Source organism: Spea bombifrons, chromosome 9, assembly GCF_027358695.1.
Source record: "Spea bombifrons isolate aSpeBom1 chromosome 9, aSpeBom1.2.pri, whole genome shotgun sequence".
Lineage (NCBI taxonomy): Eukaryota > Metazoa > Chordata > Amphibia > Anura > Pelobatidae > Spea > Spea bombifrons.
Genome location: NC_071095.1, coordinates 39,446,160 through 39,472,650, shown reverse-complemented (window position 1 = coordinate 39,472,650; position 26,491 = coordinate 39,446,160). Strand labels below are relative to the sequence as shown.

The 26,491-nt window shown below is 40.5% G+C and overlaps 1 protein-coding gene across 1 annotated transcript; it reads right to left on the bottom strand.

Annotated features, from left to right (window-relative positions):
- Positions 1–6,080: 6,080 nt before the first annotated feature.
- On the bottom strand, positions 6,081–25,943 carry EHD4 (EH domain containing 4). The gene is made up of 6 exons (XM_053474818.1): positions 25,541–25,943; positions 18,938–19,114; positions 16,891–16,988; positions 15,148–15,560; positions 10,035–10,199; positions 6,081–7,735 (listed from the first exon to the last, which is right to left on the bottom strand). Exons 1-6 carry the CDS (start codon positions 25,768–25,770, stop codon positions 7,199–7,201), a joined length of 1,620 nt encoding a protein of 539 aa, XP_053330793.1. The 5' UTR covers positions 25,771–25,943; the 3' UTR covers positions 6,081–7,198.
- Between the last annotated feature and the right edge of the window lie 548 nt (positions 25,944–26,491).

Below are 26,491 nucleotides of genomic sequence, written 5' to 3'. Positions count from 1 at the left end.
TTCATAACTAGCCTCAAATGACATTATGGCAGGTTTGGACTATCTTTTTTCTTTTATATGATGATTTTGGAAACTAAAAAAGAAATGTTACCAGTCTCCTTTTCCATTTAAACATTCTCAACTCATCAAGTTATTAACATGAATGTGCTCTGCAACATATACAATTATTCACTATTTAACAGACATAAAGCAGTGCCCTTTAGGTAGTATCCTTTACGCTGTTTATATAGTTGATTACACATTGTATGCATGATTATCTCTAACGGACAATTTGGCGGACGAAAATAAGTTAACATATGGCCAATCATGAAATTTTTTGATAATTAGGCTTCATCAGTGCATCATACATCACCGTATCACATTAACTAATCCAGAGTAAGCGAGGACTGTCTGTAATAGGTTATGAGGCTTTACACAGGATGTAATTGTGGTAAAATGAATATATATATATATATATATATATATATATATATATATATATATATATATATATATATATATATGTCCTTTTTTCTGGGAAGAAAATCAAGATGGTCTCGTGCATCCTCAAACCATTTTGCATCTCATTGAATAATTAAAGGTTCTATTAGAAGCTCTTTTCACTGAATCTCTATGATAACTATATAACCATAAAAACGTAAGACTTGGAGACATTGACTTCTTCTTATAGAGAGATCTATCACCATCTAGTGGCAAAAAATGGCAGAACAAAATAAAAGTAGTAGAGTCATGAGTCACTTTTTTTTTTTTTAGATTTAATAAACATTCAGCCTCTTAAAAGTCCAATACCTCTACATATTGCTCTTAGGAGAAACACTCTACAGGAAGCCCAAAGCCTTTCTCTGCGTGGACTTCATAAGCGTCTATGCCAATCAAGAGTGGGTATAGAGCCTGGATTGATGACACAGCTTCCCAACTTGGCCAGGACCTCCTAAACATGATGAGTAGTTTTGGCTTCACACAAACGGTCACATCTGCCACTCACGAAAGAGGCCACATACTCGACCTAGTGTTCCAACTTGAACTTGATATCCCTGCTGTAAAAATAAACCCAGTAGTATGGTCAGATCATCACTGCCTAAACTTCTCCATCTCCTCAGAGCGAACCAAACTTCCCCCTCCAAGGCTAGCCAAACGTCTCTCATTAAAGGGTTTGACTTCACCAATCTTTTTATCAAACCTCGACCTAACAGAATTACTGGGCACCTGCAAAGACCCCAACCTATTAGTCCAACAGTATAATAAGAGGGTGAGTGATACCTTAAACTTACTCCACTTCGCATTGAACCTATAAAAACCATCCGCCATGCTCCATGGTTTGACGACACCATCAGAATGCTGAAGAAAAAAGGCTGCAAGCTTGAAAGAAGGTGGCGTAAAACAAAGAACCAGGATGATAAGCGCTCCTTAATCGAGCACATTACCGACTACCAACTCTGCAACCCATCTTGCCTGCATACCTCCACAAATCTTACACAGTCCAAATGTGAAGATTTTGCAGCCTACTTTTCAGATAAGATAGCTTCCATCCGGACCTCTATTTCAAAAGGACAGCCAAAGGCATTACAGAGGTACAAAAACAAGGGTTCAAATTCCCCCACGCTGTGGACAAGTTTTAACATTCTAGGCAAGGAAGAAATCATCTCAATCTCAGAAAACCTGCGGGCAACCACCTGTGACTTAGATCCTGCACCTACATATCTCCTTCCTGCATGCTCAGAAACAGTAGGCCCAGTTTTTACAAAAATAGTCCAATGTTCTCTGGACTCTGGAGTTTTTCCAGACCTACTGAAAGAAGCAATCGTTAAACCTCTGCTAAAAAGCCTTCCTTAGACCCAGAATGCTTAAAGAACTATAGGCCCGTCTCCAACCTCCCGTTTCTGGGAAAAATCATCGAAACATGTGTGTTATTGCAACTAGAGGCCCATCTGTCAAGTAATAATATCTTTGATTCTTTCCAATCAGGCTTCAGAAAACGTCATAGCACTGAAACTGCCCTGGTTCGCGTTCTGAATGATCTCTTGATGGCAAGAGACAAGGGTGATCATTCAATCCTAATTCTTCTAGACCTGTCAGCAGCATTTGACACAATTGATCATAAGATTCTTATTGAGCGGCTGCAAGACCTATGCGGGCTGGGAGGCACAGTTCTAACATGGTTTAAATCATTCCTCACAAACAGGTCACTGAGGGTTTCATCAGGAACGTGGTCCTCAGCTCCCACACCACTAACATGTGGAGTACCACAAGGATCCATTCTATCGCCCACTCTATTTGCCATATACATGCTCCCACTCAGGGCCGGCCTTTGGGGTGTGCGACCTGTGCGACCGCACAGGGCGCAACACTCCAGGGGGCGCCGCCGCGGGGTCCGCCGCCTCCGGGTCTGCCGACGCTGCCCAACAACGATGCCGCCGCCGTGGGGTCCGCTGCTGCCCCCTCTGAACCTAGATTAAAACATCGTTTTTTTTTTGTTGTTTTTTTTACTTTATTTAAAATCCTCCATGTTAAATAAAGTTTTTTCTTAACTTTATTTAATATGATGTTAAATAAAGTTAAAACAAACAAAAAAACCCCCAATGTTTTCATTTATGACCCGGGCAGGGGCGCCGAGCGGTTGCTCGTGAAGTTCTCAGCAACTGCTCGACGCCCCTTACTCTCCGTGACTCAACATGAGATGCCGGCAGGACTCCTCAAGGTAAGTTAGGATAAGGAGAAGTAGGGAGAGGGGGGGTAGTTTGAAGGGGCAGAGGGGGGGGTAGTTTGAAGGGGCAGAGGGGGGGGTAGTTTGAAGGGGCGGGGGGTAGTTTGAAGGGACAGAGGGGGGTTGTTTGAAGGGGCAGATGGGGGGGTTGTTTGAAGGGGCAGATGGGGGGGTAGTTTGAAGGGGCAGAGGGGGGGTAGTTTGAAGGGGCAGAGGGGGGGTAGTTTGAAGGGGCAGAGGGGGGCTAGTTTGAAGGGGCAGAGGGGGGGTATAGTTTGAAGGGGCAGAGGGGGGCTAGTTTGAAGGGGCAGAGGGGGGGTGTAGTTTGAAGGGGCAGAGGGGGGGTAGTGAGGGGGGGCACCAGTGGAGTAGTTCGCACAGGGCGCCAGAACACCTAAGGCCGGCTCTGCTCCCACTGGGGGACATCATCAGGCAACATGGATTAAGATACCACTGCTATGCAGATGACACGCAGCTCTACCTTTCCTTTGCACCAGGAACGAAGGATCCAACATCTCTTTTCAACAGATGCTTAGCAGATCTCTTAGAATGGATGCAAGCTAGCTGGTTAAAGGTAAATCCTGATAAAACAGAAGTCCTGTTGATCAGAGGACAAAAGATAACTGGGCCGATCCTCGGAAATACTAACACAACTGGCATAGAATTCGGGGGTTCAGAGCTACTCAGGTCAAGTGAAGTGCGAAATCTCGGAGTACTCCTTGACAATGGTTTGTCACTTAAACGTCAAATCTCTGCTGCAACAAAATCTGCCTTCTTCCATTTGAGGAATATAGCCAGGATAAAGCACCTAATCCCACCAGAGGATACGGCCACCCTAATCCATGCATTTGTGACATCTCGTCTGGATTATTGCAATGCTCTGTATGTAGGCCTCCCAGAAAAAGATCTTCACAGACTGCAGTTGCCTCAGAACGCAGCTGCCAGACTATTAACAAATCAACCCTGCTCTTGCCATATTACACCTATTTTACGGTCTCTCCATTGGCTTCCTATCAAATGGAGAATTCACTTTAAGATAGGTGTGTTGTCATTTAAAGCCTTAAAGGACCAGGGACCCTGTTACCTGAAAGAGCTATTAACACCCTACATCCCTGCTCGCCCACTCTGATCCACACATATGTCTCTTCTCTCATTACGCAAAGTGCGCACAAAATCCGCCTCCAACGCATTCTGCCATGCTGCTCCCACATTATGGAACTCTCTACCACTTTCAATCCGAGAGGCTCCATCTTTAGAGACTTTTAAAAAAAGACTTAAAACCCATCTTTTCTCCCAATCCTTCAGATAATTCACTCTCTCGTATGCATATACCTGTAAAGTGCTTTGAGTCCCACTGGGAGAAAAGCACTATATAAATACTTGTTGTTGTTGTTGTTGTTGTTGTAGTAGTGAGTATTTCATATTGAATAGCTTTTGCAGTGACAACATGGCTGATGCCTATACCTGGAACAAAAATTGGCGGGACTGAATATCTTTTGTCATTACTGTTATCGAATGGGCAAAATAGTGAAACCTTAATTTTAAGCAATTTGAAATAAAATAGAAAACGTTAATGCAAAAGTCATTACAATGTAATAAGCAAAAGGACAGACCAGAAACAGGTTTATTTAGTATACAATACTCCAGTTCCAAATAAAATCCATGTTACGATTAGGTCTACATATTTTTTTTAATATATTAACAGCTATGGCATTTACATCAGAAATATGTATACAGTACAGGGATAACTGTTAGTTGTATCAGATGAACTGATAAAAAAAAGTTTTAGGACAAGGAATTACAGTCTACAATAGGAGGTTGCCATTTAATCCCTCAATTTGTCGAGTTTAACTGCAAAGTCCACTAGGCTTAAATGTGATTTATAGGAATCTTTAACAATGAATTACCCACTTCAAAACTGGAACGCTAGTTTCAACCATAATTCCCCATAGAAAACATATAGAGTCACATAAGCTTCTGAGACCTTGGTTGCCTCTTCTCTTGATGGAGTGCGTTAGATTTGAAGATGAGACCTCCGAGGTTCCAAAAGCCTGTGTGACTTTCTTGTTTTTATGTTGAACCACTAGAAAAAAAAAAAGTGTCAACTTAGACTAAAGACTATATCCATTTTCCTTATTGACCATAATTCACTAAACTTTCAATGTGAATTGCAGATTATGACCATTTAATTATTACTTAAGTCTCGTTTCCAGGACCAGGCAACCTCTAGACCACGAGGACCTTCATATAAATCTGGCATATAACTGGGAACGCACAAGAAATCCCTTTTTCCCCCAAGCATCCCCATTTTCAAACCCCTGATTACATGAAGGTGACCCATTATCTTCACTCCCAAAGTTTTTATTGTTAACAAGGGCCGTGCAATCATTCACGTCAGATCATGTCTATCTCCTGCAATGCTCAGTTTGATACTAGAGGACCTGGACAGTCGGATACTGCCTATTCTTACAAACTTCCAGAAACAAAATCAACAGAATGTCTTTCTTGCCCTGGCAACACATTGTGGTTCCGCAGAACGAACGTAAGAGCTGCTATGATTTCACATTTCAATCTCAGTAAAAACAATTTCACAGCAAAGATGTAGATCTTTCACATTTTAAACAACAGCTACCTACTGTGAAAACTATTTTCAAAGAATTATTCTGCAATTGTACTTATGCCAGAAAACATCAGTGTTTGGTGTTGGCCACAACAGATAACCTTTCAGGTCCGGGAGACACAATACATGCAACTGAGGTTTGTCGGCTTTTTTCATTATTTTACAAAAGTAATACGCAAAGCTACTTAAAACAGGCTTGGAATCACGTATCTGTTCAATCTGTCTGTTCTAGCCAATCTACAAGCAAATGTAAAGATCAAAAGAGAACGTGCTTGATTGTGTTGCATAAAACAACGTTTTGGACAAATAGCCGGGAAAATTAGTGAAAATATATATGGATAGCCTTATTCCCACTGACAAATACGCCATCAATGCTAGCAAATCATTCTATTCTTTAAAAGATATTCTTTAAAAAAAAATTGCGTACGTGGTGGAAAACACAAGGGCTTCCTTGTTCACAGTTATGTGGTTGCCAACGTGCTTATGCCCACTCGAAATGGAAAGAGTGGAGAAGTCCAGACGTAATAAGATGTCAGGGTGAGCTGTGACTCCCTATTCCATGCAGTATTGTCTGGATAGGGTAGGAGAGCCACTACAGAGATTTTTATTTTTTTTTTTATTTTTTATTTTTTAGAGAGATGAGTACATTTGGTTAATCATCCACATGTAGATCCTTGAAATAATTATGTAACAAAATATATTCTGCAGGACTATACAGAACAGACTGAACCAAGCAACTATTTATTTAATAAAAGGTTGTTTTTTTTTTGTTTTTTTATCTACTTATTCCCCAAATCCTACTACTATTCTTGGGCAGTGTTATCCCTGGTGCAGTTGGTTGATTAGGTTATCAGCCACTCAAAAATCAATTAGGAAAATGGATGTACCAGAGCAAACAATATGAAAGGCATTATCAGCATGTAGTAATTATAACACTGTCCAAACAGAACTCATAGCCCGCAGTGGCACTTACAGTGTTAAAAGCCTACTACCTCTCAAGGCATTTTCTAAACATGTGAAATATACATATGCGCGATTATTTAAGGCTGCCTTGGATATCTGAATAGCACAAACTTTGTTATGTCTACTGCAACTTTAATTAAAGTGAATAAAATACATTTGTATTTGTTAAAAAAACAACAACAAAAAACAAACAAACAAAAAAAAACAGTTGTTCTCTGGCTAGGCTAAGGATGCATGTCAAGAAATACATAGAACATTGTCAAGTTATTCTAGCTAATCTCCAGGAAATTCTGTACAACAGCCACCATCGTATGAAAATAAAATCAAGAAGCTTTCACCTTTTAAAACATAGTCTCAATATTAAAAATAAAAATAGTCCATATATAGCTTACCATATATCTCCCAGAATTTGAAGACTTTCCGTCTTTAGTTTTAAATCTGATATTAATAAATTAATGTTAACCGCATATATAAAATTTCATATCTATATCAGAGCTGATAGGGGTTAAGACATTTGCTGTATCCAGAGACAACAATACTGTATATTATTTCAATTTTAGTAGTCATAGACAACTGGATCTTTCCAGCAAATTTTATATAGTAGTTAAAGTTATATTTAATGAATAGCCAGCTTCTGTCTAACACTTTTCTTCACTCATATAACGGTCAACACTGGTTATTTTCAACCTCTACTATTCGTGAATATAAAAATAAAATCATTTTTTTTTTAAAGATTTCTGGTTACAAAATATAATTCTACATATACATGTTATATATGCAAGAAAAAAAAAACCTTTTCATTGAGACTATGTTTTCAAAGGGTCATTTGGCCTTTACCCATAATAATCTTACATGGTCCTGTGTAATAACAACAAGTATTATATTTATTTCCGTGCCCACTGCTGCATGGCTCACTCAGAGTTTTGTTGGTGTTTCCTTTGAGATGGGGGTACAAGGTGAGGTGGGAGATCACTGGGCAACTCATACCCTTCCAGCTTAATTTTAATAAGGTGCTTGGCCAGGGCAAACTCTTCATCATCCAACATGCCATCTTGGTCGTAATCAGCCAGCTTCCAGATCTTCCCTAAGACACTGTTCGGTAACTTTGAGTTGACCATCTCTTTCTTGGCATTGACTCCGGATATCTTGCCATTGATCGGAGACAGCGTGTAGAACAACTCATCATATGCAGGCTTGTCTTTGGCCACCACCCATTCCTCCTCTCCAGCGCCTTCACCTGCTCCTTCCCCATAGCCATGGCCAAAGGGCCCTTCTGTGGTTCCTTCAAATGCCCCTCCGTGTACCATTTGAGGCGGCATGCTGTTTTCTTCCTCACGAATCATACTCATTAAAGACGATATTTTATTAGCCAGCATGTTGTCCACAGCTTCAATCAGCTTAGGCCTCAGTGCATGGAATTTGGAGAAGTCATACATCTCCAGTTGTTGCTGTGAATGATAAAATATGTGCTTATGTTAATACTGGTCCTCATGTTTGGACTATGTTTGCATTATGCTACTCATGTCCACCAAGTACAAATTAACATTTCATAATATTAACATTCGTCCTCAAACCATGACAACGATTGTGATATCTTTGCTACAATTCAAAAATATATATTCAAATTATACAGTATATACCACAAAGTATCAGATACATGTTTTTATACAAAGTATTCTACAACAAAAAAGAAAAAAAAAATTCTAGAAGGCAATGGGACAGGTGACTGCTCCAAGGTACTATGTAAAAAGGTGCATGCTGCACTATAGAGGGGTAAGCAGTGTATTTTGGGTTGGTTATTGTGTTTGGAAACGTAGACCAAAACAAATCAACTGTGCTTACAAAGAAACTTATAGAGAAAAGAAAGTACCGCATTTGCTCGATTATAAGACGAGGTTTTTTTCAGAGCAAATGCTCTGAAAAATACCCCTCGTCTTCTAATCGGGGTCGTCTTCTAATCAGACCTCAAATAGAGGTCTGATTAGGAGACTAAGATCCAGATCCCCCGCACCGCTGCAGGGGACCTGGATCCTCCTGTCTGACCACCCCCCCATCATACACACACTTACACCGGTGCTTCCTGCAGTATCGCCGGGGCAGCGGGTTGACGTCTACGCGATCCGCGTAGACAACGTCCGCTGCAGCCGGAAGGAGGTGTGGCTAGCAGCGGGGGTTGTCTGCGTCCGTCGCGTAGACCTTCCCCGATTGTCAGAGATCAGAGTTCCCCGCACCGGTGCGGCACCGGTGCGGGGAACTCTGATCTCTGACAATCGGGGAAGGTCTACGCGACGGACGCATACAAACCCCCGCTGCCAACTCCACCTCCTTCCGGCTGCAGCGGAAGGCGACGTCAACCCGCTGCCCCGGCTGGAAGCACCGGTAAGAGAGGGCTGAGAGAGGGCTGAGAGAGGGGTGAGAGAGGGGTGAGAGAGGGGGAAGGGGGGGAGAGAGAGAGAGAGAGTGTGTGTGTGTGTGTGTGTGTGTTAAATGGGGTATAGGGTGTGTGTGTGTGTTAAATGGGGGCATAGGGCATTTCTGGAGTGGCGTTAAGGGGGCATTTAATAGAGCACTCTGCCTCCTGAAATGCCTTATACCTCCCTATATGCCACTCTGCCCCATAATATGCCTTTTAACCCCCTAAATGCCAGAGTGGCATATAGGGGTATAAGGCATTTCTGGAGGCAGAGTGCTCTATACAATGCCTTTTAACTCCCTTAATGCCACTCTGCCTCCTGGAATGACTTATACCTCCCTATATGCCACTCTGCCCCATAATATGCATTTTAACCCCCTAAATGCCAGAATGGGATATAGGGGTATAAGGCATCTCTGGAGGCAGAGTGGCACATAGGGGGTCAAAGGCATATCATGGGGCACAGTGGCATATAGAGGGTTAAAAGGCATATCATGGGCCACAGTGCCATATTGGTGTGGCAAGCCTGGGGGCAGATGTGCGTAACTGGGGGGCAGGTTGAAAAATACAAGGAAATAAAAACAAAAAAAATATTTTTCTCAATCATAGCTTTTATTAAAAAAAATAGTTTACATGAATTAACATTTACTGGTAAAACTTTTTTCCTTTGGGGTTGTCTTATATTCAGGCTTTTTCTTTTTTTCCTAAGTTAATATTCAGATTTTGGGGGTTCGTCTTATAATCAGGGTCGTCTTATAATCGAGCAAATACGGTATAAACATATTGTAAACTGAACTTTTCCACTTTGTTTTTGATAGAGCTGTATTTTTAATAATCAACAGGACAGTCAATTAGCCCAGAGAGGCTAAAAGACAAATGTATGGAACGCGCATAAACATAGCATAATCTTTACCCAAAACAAAGAAAAATAAGCAACAGGCTCAAATTGCTCAACTTGAAACCAATAGGAGTGCATTCTGCGCATGGTAGAGCCAGTGGTGGAGCTGGTGGAGAGTATCCCATGCATTGACACAGCAAACGTAAGATGAGTTGGGGTGGGGAACCAAGCCAAATATAAAGATAAAAAAAAGCAAGATATAAAGAAGTGCATATGATGGCAGGAGTATACCTTTAAGAGACACTATAGCTCTCAAGCCAAGAGAAAGCAGAGACCACGTCTCAGTAAAACGATAGGAGTTTGCAGGGCTACAAAAGAAAAGAAAAAAACCTCTCTGCCACTGAATGCTTTGCCAAAGACAGCACAGAACACACACGAAAACATTTCTTTGTTTTTTAAGTGGTCCTTTAAAAGGGGTATATAATGAACTCTTTACCTGCATTTTCTTAACGTCGGGGAAATCGCCGGGTGAAATATGATGCTCTCTCTGCAGCTGGCGGTAAATTTCTGGGAGGTTGTTTATCAGCTCCTTTTTCTTTGCTTCTTTCCCAAATACTGCTGGCATTTCTTTTTTTAAGTGGCTGATAATATAGGCATGTACCTGCAAGAGAGCAGAGAGCTGTAACACACCACTCGACTTTACTACCAACCTATTCAAGGCCCCTCATCATCGAGTACATTTTGTGCCCGGCAGAGTCATCGGTATCTGAAATGGTCTACCAGCTGTAAACCGTCGCAGGTAAGGATATACCGCAATTTGCCCATTTTTTGGCAAATGTTCCCAATATAATATTATCTGATCAGTTCACAATAGTTAGCGTGAATATCATTGCTTGTTCTAGATCATCTAGTTGTCTACAAAATTAAAAATTAATTTAAACTACAACCACAGTGCCTGGCTACATTCATTTTGGATTTTCGAAAGGGGATGTAATGTTTCATATATCAGAAAAACAGATTGTTGATGTCACTGATGACCTCATTCAGCAAGGAAACACAGCCAACTCACTATTGGTGGAGTCTGGAAGGTGGTTATTTTGATTAACCTGTTACATTAGCACGGTGTCAAGAGATAAATGATCCAATAATATTTCCCAGCTTTGAATCCGGGACAAGGTAAGAAAAGCATTTGCGCCATTAACCTCTTAACATATCTTTACTAAAACTAGCTTTTATCTTTTTAATATGTGCGGATAGTTTAGTTGAAGTCCACATTTTTGTCATTTGCATGTTTCACCGCAAGGTGGCACACATTGCACATTAAGAATCAAAGTGAGGTCATGCATTTTTTCAGATCAATTATCAAAATCATGTATTTCTATAGCGCCAACAGTTCATATGTTAGAGGAGACGGGGAGAGGAGGAGGAGGTGGTCATACGTTTATGATACACATTTATATAAAAGTGTACATATGCCAAGAAGTTTCATGTTTTTCCAGACGGGGGAAACCATTGTCCTTTGCACCACTGACTTCCTGTTGCGTGTCACAGAAGCATCCTGCTCAGAGATAAGATGTGCACCAAATGATTGACTCCCTGCCCTAACCCCAAGAACGCAATTTTAAAAAACAAAGTAGCTGCTCAATGTATGCTAGCTTACATGAAAAAAAATCTCCCTTAACCTTGAACGTGGCGACTTTATGAGGAATGTGTACCCCGTACCCCAAGTCCTCCGGAAGGAAGCGCACCTATTACTAAAACAAAAATCTGTGCCAAGCAGCATCCTGCCTTTGTTTGTAATAACATGCCGCTGGTGTTTTCGCCCTTGTCTGAATCACCCTCTTCAATATAAAAGCACATTTCATAAGATGGTTTTGGGTCACTTTAATGATAACATTTCCCATACGCAGCACATATCTAACAGCCAAAACCGGAAATGCACAGAAAAAAAGGGAAATGAAAAAAAAATGTGTCTCAATAGCTGAAAGCACTCAAAAATAGCCATTTTAAAATATTCTATTCCAAATGAATTCTTTAGGAATGTTAAGGGGACCTCACTATGTATTTTTTTTTTGTATGTATTTCCGTATGAATATTCGTGACATCAGCATCTTTTATGTTCTTTCATTAGTGTATTCTGTTACTAGAATTTTACATTACTAAGTGTGCCTTTTTTGTACTTTTTCCCCCAAAGGTCTGTTAAATTCCACATTCTCTGTACTGCGTGAAATGTATCACACAAATACTGCAAGATCCTGTTTTAATTAGCACTGCTCTTTTGTAACTTACACCAAGCTGTCACTAATAAAAACCTGATCCTTAAACACAGTGCCTTGAATTGGTAGCATAACACGCAGAAATGAAATATATAGAATTTATACTTAATCCCACCCTGTCTGTCTCCATAAAAGTAGAACACTTTGTCTCTAGACTGACACTTTAAATGGTTCCTTTTATTATTCAAAGCTTATATGTGAAACTGGATGACTTAGTATTTTTAGTAGGCTTTACATAAAAAAGGAACACAGTGCTTGATTATATGTTACCCACATTGCTAATGTAATTACTCAAAGAGAATTCATCCTTTGGGGCGTCACTTTAGACAAAGGACTATTTTGCTTGACGTTAGGTCCGACCCAGGACAGTACCCCAGCTGCCCCGTACATCTGTGCTGTTGTCCTCTCTACCTCTCAAGGCGCAGATACAGCATTTTGTTGAGACTATGCCAACGTTGTCTCCAAAGTGTAAAGAAGTAAGCTACAAGGGAGATCTCAAAGAAGCACATTCGGTAGGTTGTGCCCGAGGAGCCCGTTTGCCCAATAACACAACCTACCCCCGTTATATAGAAGAGGGGCTGCAGCCCTCCAGACCTGCTTAGTAAGCATAGGCCAGAATATAACACTAGCTTCCCCACTTAACATGTTTGTAACTAAATGCAACATTAGAAGCACTGTTGTTCGTACTGTTGAATGTACGCAGCCTTTCCCAGAAACGATTAAATAATCATGCAATATTTATTTGGCCCGCAGCACTTGTCATGTGACGTACAATCAGGCACTGACAGGTTGCTGCCATAAAAACTGAATATGTCTTAAAAGTTTCAGTGTTTTTACATAATTAAACATTCAGAGGAAAGAATAGAAGAGGGACCGTCAAGCTAACATACACTCACCCATTCATACTGAGACACACCTACTCCATGCTAACACACATTCATTCTTAGACACACACACCAATACTTACACAGTCTAATTCTAACATACATACATACTGCCTCCCAAAACCTTGCTCACTCGCTTCTTTTGGCACCATGAATGTTAAGCTGTACTGCCATGTTATCAGCAAACAGAAAGTAACATGGCAGATAGCAGACTGGCGTTAAGTGTGTACCTTAAATAGCAGCGATTCTGTTTATCCTGTAACATGGAGACCTAAAAAACAACAGCTTTATGTTATCGTGGACTGGATGATATCAGACATTCCTTTAGTCCACTTGCTAACACTGCAGCCAATATAAATCACAGCTAGACAACACACACATTCAAGTATTTCCAGGGGTCTATTTACAAAAACTGTGCAAACACGTTTGAATTTTGTTGTATTGAAACATTATAAAGGGCCAATTCTGTAGAGTTCTTCCATAGGTTTCTTCCTCCATAAAGGCAGAAATAATGTTACGAGTTTTCTTGAAATAACAATTTAAACTGTGGATTATATAGGGTTAATGCAGCCATTATCTTAACAGGAGTAAGAACAGGCTGTCACTTCTTAATGAATAGTTAAGGTCAATGAGATGACGTCAGTTTTCTCTCCTCCAAACTAAGTTTAGTTTCTAAAGCCAAGGTCTCAACGTGAATTACCACAGGATACACACATAATGTGTGTAATATATATATATATATATATATATATATATATATATTTATATAGTTTATTTTGACCTCTAATAGTCTATTTAAAACCGGAAGAAGTGTTACAGTCATCAAGAGTTATAATATAAAAGCATCCACCCAAATGAATGATTTCCTTCTTTATTCTTCAGGGTTTCATGCTAAGAATTCATTCATTATGTATTTTTGGTAAGCTCTATTATTAAGTCAGAGAAGAGGTTTCCTGTGCTAGAGCGTGTGATAGACTTGGCTCTAGAGACCTGGAAAACCGGTCTTGACTTTGCAATAAATAAGTCCTAGGCATGAAAACTGAACGTCCACAGATCTGCTCTTTGTGTACTTTTCCACTCTGACATATACGACACAACATTGCAAAGAATATAAATATGGTGTGTACTGCAGCGGCAACTTTTGCCACCCCTGCTTCTGTGAATTTGACTCTGTTTCCTGGCCAAGTGGCAGTACGCAGCGTACCATAGGGTGTTTTCTAAAAACTTTACTCTGTCCAGCATGGGTAACCCAAGAAAAAGATGGCAACTTACAGCCTCAGGGATAAATAAAACAACTGGCTCACATACCATGCATTTTGTCACACAGACATCTGGACAACACCAGCAAATGTCACAGCTTGTCCACTCATAAGACCCACAGAAGGAACGCAAAGTATCTACTAAACGCTGAAAAGTCCAGCCTATATCCAGGCTACATTTTGCTTCAGATGTGCCCTATGACTAGGGCAGTTGGCTACATCAAGAATATAAGAGGAACACAGGGGGGCAAATGCAGAGCTGTCCACATTCCCAGCCCTTGGCTGAAGACCTTAGTGTTCAATCCTACCTTTAGCAATTTGCGATAGTCAGTGGCTAGTTACAGAAGAAGAATTAAAGACTATTCATAAAAACTATAAAATGGAGGCTAAAGTGAAGACAAGGATATCCAAGGAATACAGTCCTCAGATGAAGGCTATTATAAGGGTGTAGTGCAACAAGAAACTACACACTCTACTAAGAACAGGATAGTTACATAGTTTTCATAAGCTGAAAAGACAGACATGCGTCCATCAAGTTCAGCCTTTCCCTTATCTGTTAGTTGCTGTTGAGCCAAAAGAAGGCAAAAAATCCAGTTTGTGACTCTTTCCAATTTTACAACAAACTAGGGAAAAAATTCCTTCTTGACCCCAGAATGGCCTTGGATAAAAAAGCCGTTTCCCCATAATTTAAAATTTGGCGTTTGCCAATTGTTATTCATCTATAACATGTCTGGCACTGACTACCATGTCACGTTCAAAGTCACTTAAATCCCCTTTCATTCCCCCTTCTGATGCTCAGTTTAAACTTCAGCAAGGTGCCTTGACCACGTCTACATGCCTAAACGCATCGATTTGCTGCCATGTGATTGGCTGATTAGCTATTTGTGTTAACAAGCAATTGAACAGGTGCACCTAATAAAGTGGCCAGTGAGTGTATAGTTAATGCTGGAGATTTCTTGATTCAACTATTTAGAGTCAACTCAGTCCCTATTGCAAGATAAATCTCACTGAAGTTTTCTGCCTCTAATGTATAGTGATATCAAATGTTTAAGTCTCCTGCTTCCCAGTTAGTAAATACGCCACACCGAGCGTACATTTTTCTTTGCATTTTGTCTTTTTTTAACAAACATTGAAAGCTTAGCAGGGCTTTAATCTGCTATAATTAATACACTGTGTGTTGCTGATCTTACCTTAGCAAGTCGAGCTCGTTTGATAAGGTCATTGAGCTTGCGCAGGGCAGCATTTCGAGGGAGGCCCTGGATGTCACGAAACAAATCCTGAGCTTCCATTTCAAAGAGTTTTCGGTTCTCAGTGTTCTGTAGGGGTTTTGCCCAAAAGGAGCCAATGTACACACGAACCACCTCGGGGGTGTTTATCACCTTCCCTAAAGACCACATTAGGGCACCATAGACCCTCATTAGCTGCTGAGTGTCAACCTGGTCTGCCTTGTTAAGCACCACTCGGATTTTATCATCCTGACCGCGGAAGGCTTTAATTGCCTCGGAGAACTCATCAGATATGTCCAATTTGTGGGCATCAAACAGAAGAATAATTCGGTCTACGCGCTCTGCAAACCACTGCAAGACCTGGCAGAAATCATAACCTAAGGAAACAGAAAAACATAATTTAAACAGATTTCTTCCAGATTTGCTAGTTTATGCAAGTGCTTCCAACCCAACTGCTGGTTGGGAATGATAGTTTAACAACTGGCAACCAATGTTTTTGGCATTCCCATATCAAACCACATTTCTTCTTCTACTAACATTACTACTACTCAACAGATGCACTTTTATAAAGGAAAGAATGATTTAAAAATTTGCAAATGATTTAATTCCTGTAAAAACGTTTCTGTAATTATTTTGTTCTTTAAACTGTTCTAGAGTCACCAGAGATTACTAATACTACTACTGCTAGTACATTTTTATAATTTCCTTATCTAGTCAAGCAGGTGTTTCCAGCTTTAGAAAACCACCATTTTTAGTGGTGGCAAAATGTGGATAAAAATAATGCAAACCATTTTATGGTTTTCTAAAAAAATAAAATGAGAAGATTAAACAAAATGTTTGGAAAAAGAAGGTACATAGGTTTGGAATCATCTGAAGCTGGGACAGTTTTAGAGCTGACATGTCTAATTGCCACAAAACAACACGATATAAATGCTCTTTTGGCAGCACACATCTAACAAAAATGGAAATAAATAAAGTTCTGAAACATTACATAAACTTCCCTTTCCTCTTATTTACTGCACAGCATAAAACCACTCTTATCTTTGCAAAACACATGCTAGATTTTAAAGACAAGAAAAGAATACTTGGAGAGGAATTATATATATACTCTCTCTATGGTCCATCTCCTTAAAGAAAAGGCAAAAGTACTATTTGGAGTTCTCGTTTGGATGGATATTTTAACACCTCGTTAACACTTCTTACTGGAGTTTTTTTTGCATAGTTCATAAGAAGTAAAACAAGTAGGGACCAACTTCCTCTTATCGGCTATGAAGAATATGAACTAAGGCCACAGAGAGAGTAAACTTTTTTTTTTAATCAACTTCTACATCAAGCTTTGGTCAAATTGAAGGGTATGGAGAGTGAAACATAATTAACATGTCTTAAATTATTAAATAAAAAAATGTTTAGATATGTACATATTTGCTCCTTTACTTATCGTAGGGTTAATCCCAGGATCCCCTGACAATATGTTTACATCATAACAGGGACTTGCTTCTCCGACTCTCACTAAAATCCAACTGAAGCCCCTAAACAAAGCCACAACCCCAGAAAAGGGGGGAAAACACCAGGTTGCCAATCCAAGGAAGTTTATCATTAGCTCAGGCTACACAACCTCTGAATACTCATAACGCATTTAGAGGAAAAAAAAAAACACAAAAAACAAGCAATACAGTTAGTAAGCACCCCAGCCGCCCAGTGTTCTACCTCTGCTGATGCGTTGCTTTTCTCCAGAAAGGATTCCGGGAGAGTCAATGATGCTGATGCTCTTCAGTACCTGATTGGGGAGCTGTGAGCACATAAACCTGCAGGAGATTGTAGCAGAGTAATTATTAACAAGAATGATACCACCTGAAAAGGGATTATAAATCAGAAAATGAAACAAACACGGCACTCACAACTCATGTGTTACCGCACCCGGAAACTACTATACACAATTTACTAAAGATACGCGATACGTTTAAATGGTACATAAGGGGGAATATTGTTTAACAGACACATCAGGTATGAAATACATGTTTACAATTATGAGAATTTGTAATTAAAACAAAATATACAGTTTAAGTTACGTAAAACAAATATACCAATCGTAAAACTAAAAAGCCAAGCCCACCATTAGGTAACTTATTTACAAACACAGCTGTAAAGGACGTCTGCTGTTTTGCACACAATCAATGTTCCATCTAATTTTTCTTAGTTGGCGTGCGGAGAAAATTTCTCTTGTGCAAAAATTTTCACAGAGCAAACATTATTATTTTTTTCTTTTTTTGGGGAAAAACTGTTGTGCGCACAATTTTTGGACGTGTGCGCTCTCTTAAAAAGCTATGTGCGCTTAGAGGGAACACTGCACACAATGTCTAAGAGCAAGCAGCGGTTTATCAGAGGCTCGTTCAGCAAGAAAAACAAGCGGTGGGGAAGTTTAAGAGATTACAGAGCAAAAAACAAAAGACACTTAGCTGGCCTCTACCAGGCAGTTATCTTTTACTATCTCAGGTTAACAGAGGGAGAGCTCACAAGGCTCTCTTCTGGAATGTGCAAATACTAGTTCTCAAGTTGCAATATCTCTAGGAATGTGCCACCTTGCAGTGCTGCGGGATGACCTCTCTGAACAAGATTTCCCGAATAAACTCCACTTCTCTGATCTTTACGTAACGTAAATCGGTGACCATTCAGAGGCTTTGTTATTAAAAAAAAAGTAAATTGGGCTCATCAAGGGGTATTGAACTCAACAGCAACAAACCATTTCAGATTACTGAAGGTCTCTGCTTGAACACAGATTATTTCACTTGTTCTCAATACCCCAAAATCCCATTTTGTGCCTTTATCAGTGGAACTAGACTCTGGCAGAACCGGGTGTTCTAGAACCTGATCACCAAACACAAAGCAATGAGTCCAAAAAAAAAAAAAACACAAAACATCCATCAAGCACTTTAAGCTTGGTCTGAACCTTTATAGAATGTGATCTCCATAAACTTGCATCTGTAAAATAACAGTCTGCAAAGCGAGGTCCTCAGCAGCCCAACCTATATGCCTTGTTAGAACTAAAAATGAAAAAGAAATGAAGCAAATTGTTCAGTATTGAAGAAAATACTCCCCTACTCGATCTTTACTTTTTTCCCACGAGCTAAGGATCTCCTCCTCCTCACTTATCACAGCTTCATTTTCCCATCTCAAGACTTGACTCGGGCTGCCCCATATTTCTGGAACCGACTTCCAACGAACCTTCAGCATTCACCATCACTCCCGACATTCAAGAAAAAGCTCAAAACACACTTCTTTACAGAAGCCGCACCATCTTAGCTGCTAGAACCTCCTTGTCATTGATACAACCACCACACTACCTCTCACCCTTTCTCTGTGCCTTCTGTTTCTCACCCCATTTCCCTCAAGAGTGTAAGCTCGTGAGCTGAGCTCTATCCACCTAATGAATCGGTTTGTCTTAGTCCATCAATTCTCATCTTGTTATACCTTGAATTTATGTATTGTAAGAAGCACTGTGTAAATTGTTGGGGCTATATAAATAAAAGATAATAATAATACCTGGACATGTTTAACTGTAAACCCAGCGACACTGAATGTTTAATTCCAGCAATTATGAACCTTTTTAATATGTAAAGTTCTCCTAAAAGGAGTTAACCTTTTGCCAAAAGAAAGATTCATCTTTTTTGGAAATTTAAATGAAAAATGGGTGGAAAATCTAATCACAGTTGGAGAGAATAGTAGTGTCAGGTCATTAAGGAATAGAGCGTCTCACCTGTTCAGAAAGGCATTTCCAAAACTATTGAGTTTGCGGAATGGTTTCTTTGGGTCAACAACCAGCGCGTTTCCTGGGATGCTTCCTTCTTTATCACCATACATTACAGCAATAAATGAATCTGTGGTTGGCTCTGGACCAATCCTCATTCCTGGGAAATCCTGCTCCAACAGATACCTGTAGAATACACACAACGATAGAGAAGTAGATCAGTCCCAATTAAAAACATAAAATCATCAATGTACAATAAGTATATATAATAACACCAGTTGTGTCTAGTATTCTAACTCTGCGACTGCATTTCAAATTCTATTCTTTTATTTCACAAAATAAAAAGCAATTATGAAAAATGAAACTTTTTATATGGACTGTACAACAATGTATTATTGTTTTTTAATGGAAAACACACCTGTCCTTGGGAGAACCAATGACGCATATTAAAAAGGAGATTGTTGGAATATTCTCTGATTAGGTTTTGATTTCTCTGAAGTGCATGGCCATGTGACAGTACATTGAATGTTGCATTTAGCGCTATATAATTATAGGCTCTCCTGAGCCTATAATAAGATTCATCAACACACTGCCGACAGACCCCTTAGCTAGCAGTACATTGTAGAGGGGTAAGTAATATTTGGTTTTCAGTAGTCCGTGAAGCAAACATGCTTTACTGATCACTATTTTAGTAAAAACCAAGCTGAGTTTGATGTCACAAAAATTGTAAGTGGTTCCATCATGAACATAAAAATAGGTGCCAAGATGGGCCAAGTGCTTCTTATTTGTAACAATTCTCTGTTTCTCTTACCGTGATAGTAAATATAAAGATGACAAATACAGCATTTCCTCCTTATTAACATCTTATATATTTACCTGGCAGCTTCCAAATTATCTGACCCGGGACCCACAAAATATGCCTTTTAAACAGAACAAATAATCTATATACAATTATAATAACCAAAGGGTCCAAAGTCAGAAGTTATATTCAAAGATTATACTTAGTTGAGCAACCTGTGTGCACATATCTTAGTTTTCAGATAAAACAAGGAAAAACTACAACCAGACGAATGAAATATGGTTAAATCGGAGTACAATATGAAACGTGCCAGTCTCAGATGTGAGATTGCAGTGGACATTCGAAGACTTTTGAAGTAAGCAGCCTAATTTTAAAGCACAGGGATGATAAAGAATGGATTTAAGTACATCTAATCTTCTTGCAACAAAGAAAAAGCTAACCGTATAAAGAATACAACATTCTGCACCAAGGGCAGGGTTTGTGAAAACCTCACTCTGATGCCTATAAAACAACTGTAAAGATGCACAGATCTGCTTTATTATGTGCAAAGAGCATAAGAACAAGGCATAGGGTCACCCTTCTCCGGTCAGTGGGCGCTCTAACCTCCCTCCAAAGTAACATTTCTCACGGCTAGTCCTCACTCAGTGAACCCTGAATCTCTGGCACTGCAGATATGCCAAATATGTCATAAACTAGACAAATACAAAGTGCAGTCCACAGACGATAAGACTTTCAGACATTGCTCAAGTGTTGAAAAACTAAACATGTCTATAGAAAACATTTAAAAAAAAGCAGACCACAAATAGAGCTAAAAAAAACACATTTCTTAACTCAAGATCCCACGTTTAGCTTGTGTTTTTATTTATTTATCTTGTGTTTTTATTTATTTATTTTGAGGTGTAACGACAATGACCCTGTGCACAGTCTTTCACTGCTTGTGCTTACCAGAAAGCACGCAAGCACATTTCCGCAAACAAACTTCATGCCTCCCATCTGAACTTCCAGCACTGTTACCCTTCCTTCCTCATGAAAAAAAACTCCATTTATCTAAACAATCATCTTGACTTGTCAAACAAGACATTGCTCATTTCGGTTTGGGAAAAATGATGGAAGAGTCACAAACAAAACAAATGGCGATGAGAAAATTATCTGAGGGGGGAAAAAAAAATCTAAATCAATATCTAATCAAAAGTATGTGGATACATGACCATCACATCTATAGGAGCTTGATGAGGAACATCCCATTACAAAGCCGTGGGCACTAACACGAAGCTATCCCTCTCTTAGAGGCTATAACAGCCTCCACTCTTCTGGGAAGGCTTTCCACAAGATTTTGGAACGTTTCTATGGGGATTTTTGCCCATCCATCCAGTAGAGCATTTGTTAGGTCTTGCACTGATGTTGGGCGAGAAGGCTTGGCTCGCAATCTCCATTCCAGTTCATCCTAAAGCTGTTCTTTGGGGTTGAGGTCAGGGCTTTGTGTGGCCGGTCAAGTTCTTAAACCAAACTCATCCGAACCATGTCTTTATGGACCTTGCTTTGTGCTGGGACATGAAAGGGCCTTTCCCAAACTGTTCCCTCAAAGTTGGAAGCAAACAATTGTCTCAAATGTCTTTTTATGTTGTAGCATTAATATTACCCTGCACTGGAACGAAGGGATCCAAATCCTGAAAAAAAACTGCCCCATACCATTATTGCTCCTTTACCAAGCTTTACAGTAGGCACTATCCATTCCGGTAGGTAGTGTTCTCGTGGCATCCATCAAACCCAGATTTGTCCATCACACTTGTAGATAGTAAAGCATTAATCATCACTCCAGAGAATGTTTTTACTGCTCCAGAGTCCAGTGGTAGTATGCTTTACATCACTCCAGCCAATGCATTGGCATTGAGTCTCCACGTTGTACCATCACTCACTACAGAGGACAGGTGATTTTTATTCACCTTCACCTTTCGGAATCCAAGCTCTGTGAGTGTGCTTGGTCAACCATTTCCGTAGCTGAACTAACATATGTCTATGGAGATGGCTGCCTATGTGCTTCATTGTATACGCCTGTTAGCAGCCGAAACACCTTAACTCAATCATTTGGAATAATAATAAATTGTATTCGGAAAATCAGTATGGATACTTTACCTTAAAGTAAAGTGTTTCCCCTTTTCTTATCACTCCAGAACCTAACTTCCAGATATTACTAACGTCTTATTGGCCCACAGTGTATAATTACGTACAAGAGATGGAATAGGTGATCCTATGTAGACAACGAACCCAATTAAAGAGGAAACAAGTTCACTTATCCTGTGCGCGGTCATAAGCAGGCTTTTACACACTATTACACATATTGGCATGGCCGTTAAAACATACAGGTGAAATATTGTGGGAAGGTATGGAGGTCACTTAGATCTGTCAAAATACAAGGTTTATATGCTTTCATTGACTGTTCTGGTAATATTATAGTGTGTCACTTCTGTAATCTACAAATTAAGCAATTAGCATTACTAATTACCTGTATCTTTTTTTTGTTTGTTGATGTTTTAGAGATAAACTGTAAAACAGGGCTCGACAAATTCCAGGCGCCAGGTCGCCATGGCGACAGAGAATTTTGTCCTGGCACCTAGGTGTTTGTCAGCCTCTTACATTCGCAAAAAATTGCCCCCGCATCTAGGCAGACCAGCACAGCCACTCCGAGCATGTGATCACTCCCACGGAGTGATCCTGTAGGCAGAAAACGAGGTTGCAGGAAAACCAGCAATCGTGTTTTCAGCTGCCACAGGCAGCTTCAGGGAAGGGGGTTGTGTGTTGATTAGTGTGGGGACCTGACACAACACCCCCCTGCTGCCTGTTCGCTCCATGAGCGCGACAGTGCAGCGTTAACCCCTTCAATGCCGCGATTTTAGGGGTTAATTCCCGTTTTGTACGGGGCTCTGCTGCTGGTGGTCTGCCCAGGCAGACCAGCAACAGCAAAAACGAGCCCCCACAAGCCCTTTGATGACTTCTGTAGGCATGGAAGCCTACAGCAGTCATCAAAGAGACCCCCCCCCCGAAATGGCTGGTCTATAGACCCGCAATTGCGTCCCAGCTGCCAGAGGCAGCTTCAGGGACAGGGGGAGAGGGTTCTTCGGTCTCCACATGAGTGTGGAGACCAGCCCCAACCCTCCCCTGCTGCCGGATCGCTCCATGAGAGCGACAGTGCAGCGTTAACCCCTTCAATGCCACAATTGTGTATGACACATTCGTGGCATTGCAGGGGTTAACATTTGTCCCCTATCAATCAATGCTGTGCTCCAATGGAACATCAGCATTGAAAGAGTTAATAAAAAAAAAAATAAAAAAAAACCAGCACTGACCTGAAAGTCCAGGGTGCTTCCAGGTCAAACGCTGTGAGTTTAGTAAGGGGCTGATGATGATCAGATCACTCTTGACCAACTGTTAGTTTTAAAAAAAAATCCTGGCTCCTAACTTTTTTAGCTGGCGCCAACAAATTTGTCAAGCCCTGCTGTAAACAAAGATGAGACTGGTGGTCTCATTATCTAATTAATTTGGCTCCTTTCTTTCTCCTCATTTACTATTACAAAGGCTCCCTGAACTAGTCAGACATAATTGGCAATTCAACATGAAAGATGAGGTTTTTTTTAATGGAAAGGAATAACCATGCAGATCCCAAGAACAGTAAGTTCTACGTTCCCATAGTATACACATAACGTGGGCTTCTAACATATATAATGCTTACTGTGAACTGTAAATATACATATGTTTAATTGTGTATTAGACAAAAAAAATGTTGGCAAAAGTAACATCAACATAAACTTAATTTAGGAAGGTCACCTCTCCCAGAGAAACTATTTTGAGAATCTGATCTCATGAATAAATCAGATGATCATAACTGCAATCATTATAGCAAGGTTAGTGGAACACACATCTTCCAAATCAAATTATGCCTAACTCGTTTATGGAGTAATGAATGCTTCAGATGGGATGAACAGAACTACGTCTTATGCAAGCTTAAACCATTTAAGTTACAAGGAATAAGAGATGCATTGATCAAAACATTTAACGCACACATTTCTAGGTTGTAAAGAATACTACAACGTAAAACCATTGGGTGGTAACTTGCTAGCTATGTTTGGTGCATTGAGGAGTTAAAAACCTGCCTAATGTGTAAAGGGAAAGATGTCTCAACTTTCTTTTCTCAGGACCTGTATTATTATTCCTTCCAACTTGGTTATCTCTCTCCCCAGTTAGGTTAGTGGAGTCCATTCACATACTGGAGAGTATGTTATTACGAAGGGCCAACACTGGCAGGTTTCTTCACCGTGCCGCTCTCTCTTTAGTGACCCCACTGATGATTTATTCATGCAGCTTTTGTAGGGGAGAACCTTCTGATAATTCTTAATGGTCGGATGCTAAAAGCTGTGACACAGACAGTACCGCTTTAAGAAAGCTCCAAGCAATGCAACAGAATGACAGATAACTCATTGTGGATCAAGTACCAGGGACCAAGAAAACGCTAATGAAACGGGCAACTATTTTCCTAATGAAATGCATGATCTGTTCACATGTTCTGCAGGAACATGGGTTTCTACAGTATACTTCAGCAAAGTAAAAGCACTTCTAAGAGAAGGATGCTGAATAGTGAATACCAAAGGACATATAAATTGGTGATGGGGGGGATATCCAGCACATAGTACCCAGTAGACACAAGGCAGTTATATGAGGGAGATTCACCGACACCTACATACCGCCTATCGAAGCTTAAACATTTTTGAACCTACTCAACCTATTACCCAGTTTGGACAACAAAGCGTAGCCTTTAGCCTATAGATGCTACAATATAAAAAGGCTAAATGTTTCATGTGGACAGATGAGGCCCCTTTTGAGGTTTTTGAAGATCCTGTTGCATATCAAAAGTCTTGCATAATGGGTCCAATGCAATGATAATTTATTACTCATATAATATAACTAATTTAATGAATCATTAGTCCAGTTACCATTTTGATTCGCTATTTTGTTGCCATGGTTATTAGAGCATAAAAAAAAAGGGCGTACATTGTTTTACACACCTAATATTATTAGCTAAAGACTTCTTTACAAATAAAATTGGTAATGCGCTTTTAGATTTTTACAAGACACACAAATTACTATTATAAGGCATACAAACAGATTAATAAATGGGAATGGCACAGATGGTAAAGCATTTTCCTGAAATGGATTTTTACAAATAAAAACGTAAATATAAGGCAAAGTCTCAGAACTAAGAGATTCCTAATGAGAGTTTGATTCACAACCTCTCCGTTTAACCCCGTGTGCTCTGTACAGGGCCCAGTTCCCCACCTGTGTAGATCTGACATTATTGAAAGTAAAGCAAATTAACTATTTATGTCTTAATATTTAAGTAAATACAGGTTATCTGTTTTTTCTTACAAATTAATTATGAGGTTTTGGCACCAAGAAAATTCCTTATTACTGACTGGTGATTCTGGTGATCCAGATTCTATTCATTCTGCTCCTTCCTAATCACATACCCTCCCATGGGGTTCTACCTCACCTTGTGGTCTATCTAATAGAGTCCACATACTTTCCCGCATTACCCTTACTGGTGACAGCAGGTCCTACTTGATGAAACTGTCCCCATAGCTTTCTTAGTGTCTCTACCTGATTAATAGCCCCATAATTTCCCTGGCAGTTGCACCTGATGACAGAGAGGTCCTGCATGATGAAAGTCTCCAGGTTCTCCATCCTTCCTTCCTGTTAGTACCACACCTTCCCTGGCTAGGTGTGCCCCTACCTAGGGGTTTAGCTGATAAACATGTTCCTACCTGATGAAGGTGGTCTTCCCCGTGCTATACTGCCCCACCAGCAGCACCATGGGCAGGTTCTTAAAGTCAGCCTCCTCCAAGGCCGGGGAGTGGAACTCATGGAATCGGTAGTGCTCCTCCAGAGGCAGCAGCTTGCCGGTGTACAGAGACTGCAGGCCGCCCGTCACCGTCTGAAGCACATCCTGCGTGCCGCGGCCGCTGCTGCTCTCCTTTCCCAGCCAACTGAACATGTCGGCGCCTCAAATTCACACCTAGACTGTCAGCCCTGGGACTGCTTCCACGCTGACAGCAGCGGCTCTCCCGGTGTCTCAGTGACCGCCTGCACCGGAGCTGAATAGGGCAATAGCAGGGCAGCTTGTCGCCAGCATGCACTATGAAATGCCCACTTCCTAGTATCACCGGTGGAACACGCCCATCTTCACCAGGGACACGTCACCTGAGCAACATCTCGACCACGCCCTGATACACTGTACCGCCAATCACATGCTTCAGGCGTCCTCCACTTCATCATCCCAATGATGTCACTCGGGTGTCACCGTGATCACTTGTCAGCTGCCCAGCGTGCTGTCATTTGGGAGCTCGCCTGACCCCTAGCGGTGCTGGGCGTGAACCTGCCTGGGGGCCAATCACGAGGCAGTGACAGGGGAGAGTTGGCCCCACGGTCCCTTACCGCAAACCCTCGGAAACGTACACACTGGCACACATTTACACACACTAACACTAACACACACATACACACTCATGCTACAAACATATGTACAGTAACACACGTTTTAATACACATTTACACACTATTGGTAACACAAACGTTTACACATACACACTCATGCTAATACATACACACTCATGCTAACACACATATTTACACACCCATGCTAACACACACATGTTTACACATACACACTCATGTTAGCACACACACATGCACACACACACACACTAATGCTAACA

Bases quoted from the DNA above. Each gene is read 5' to 3' on its own strand.
- EHD4 (XM_053474818.1), bottom strand. From the start codon at position 25,770: ATGTTCAGTTGGCTGGGAAAGGAGAGCAGCAGCGGCCGCGGCACGCAG. The intron at 16,989-18,937 runs GTGAGACGCTCT...AATCTCCTGCAG, and splicing joins GGAAATGCCTTTCTGAACAG to GTTTATGTGCTCACAGCTCC. The intron at 15,561-16,890 runs GTAGAACACTGG...CTGTTTCCTTAG, and splicing joins AAAGCAACGCATCAGCAGAG to GTTATGATTTCTGCCAGGTC.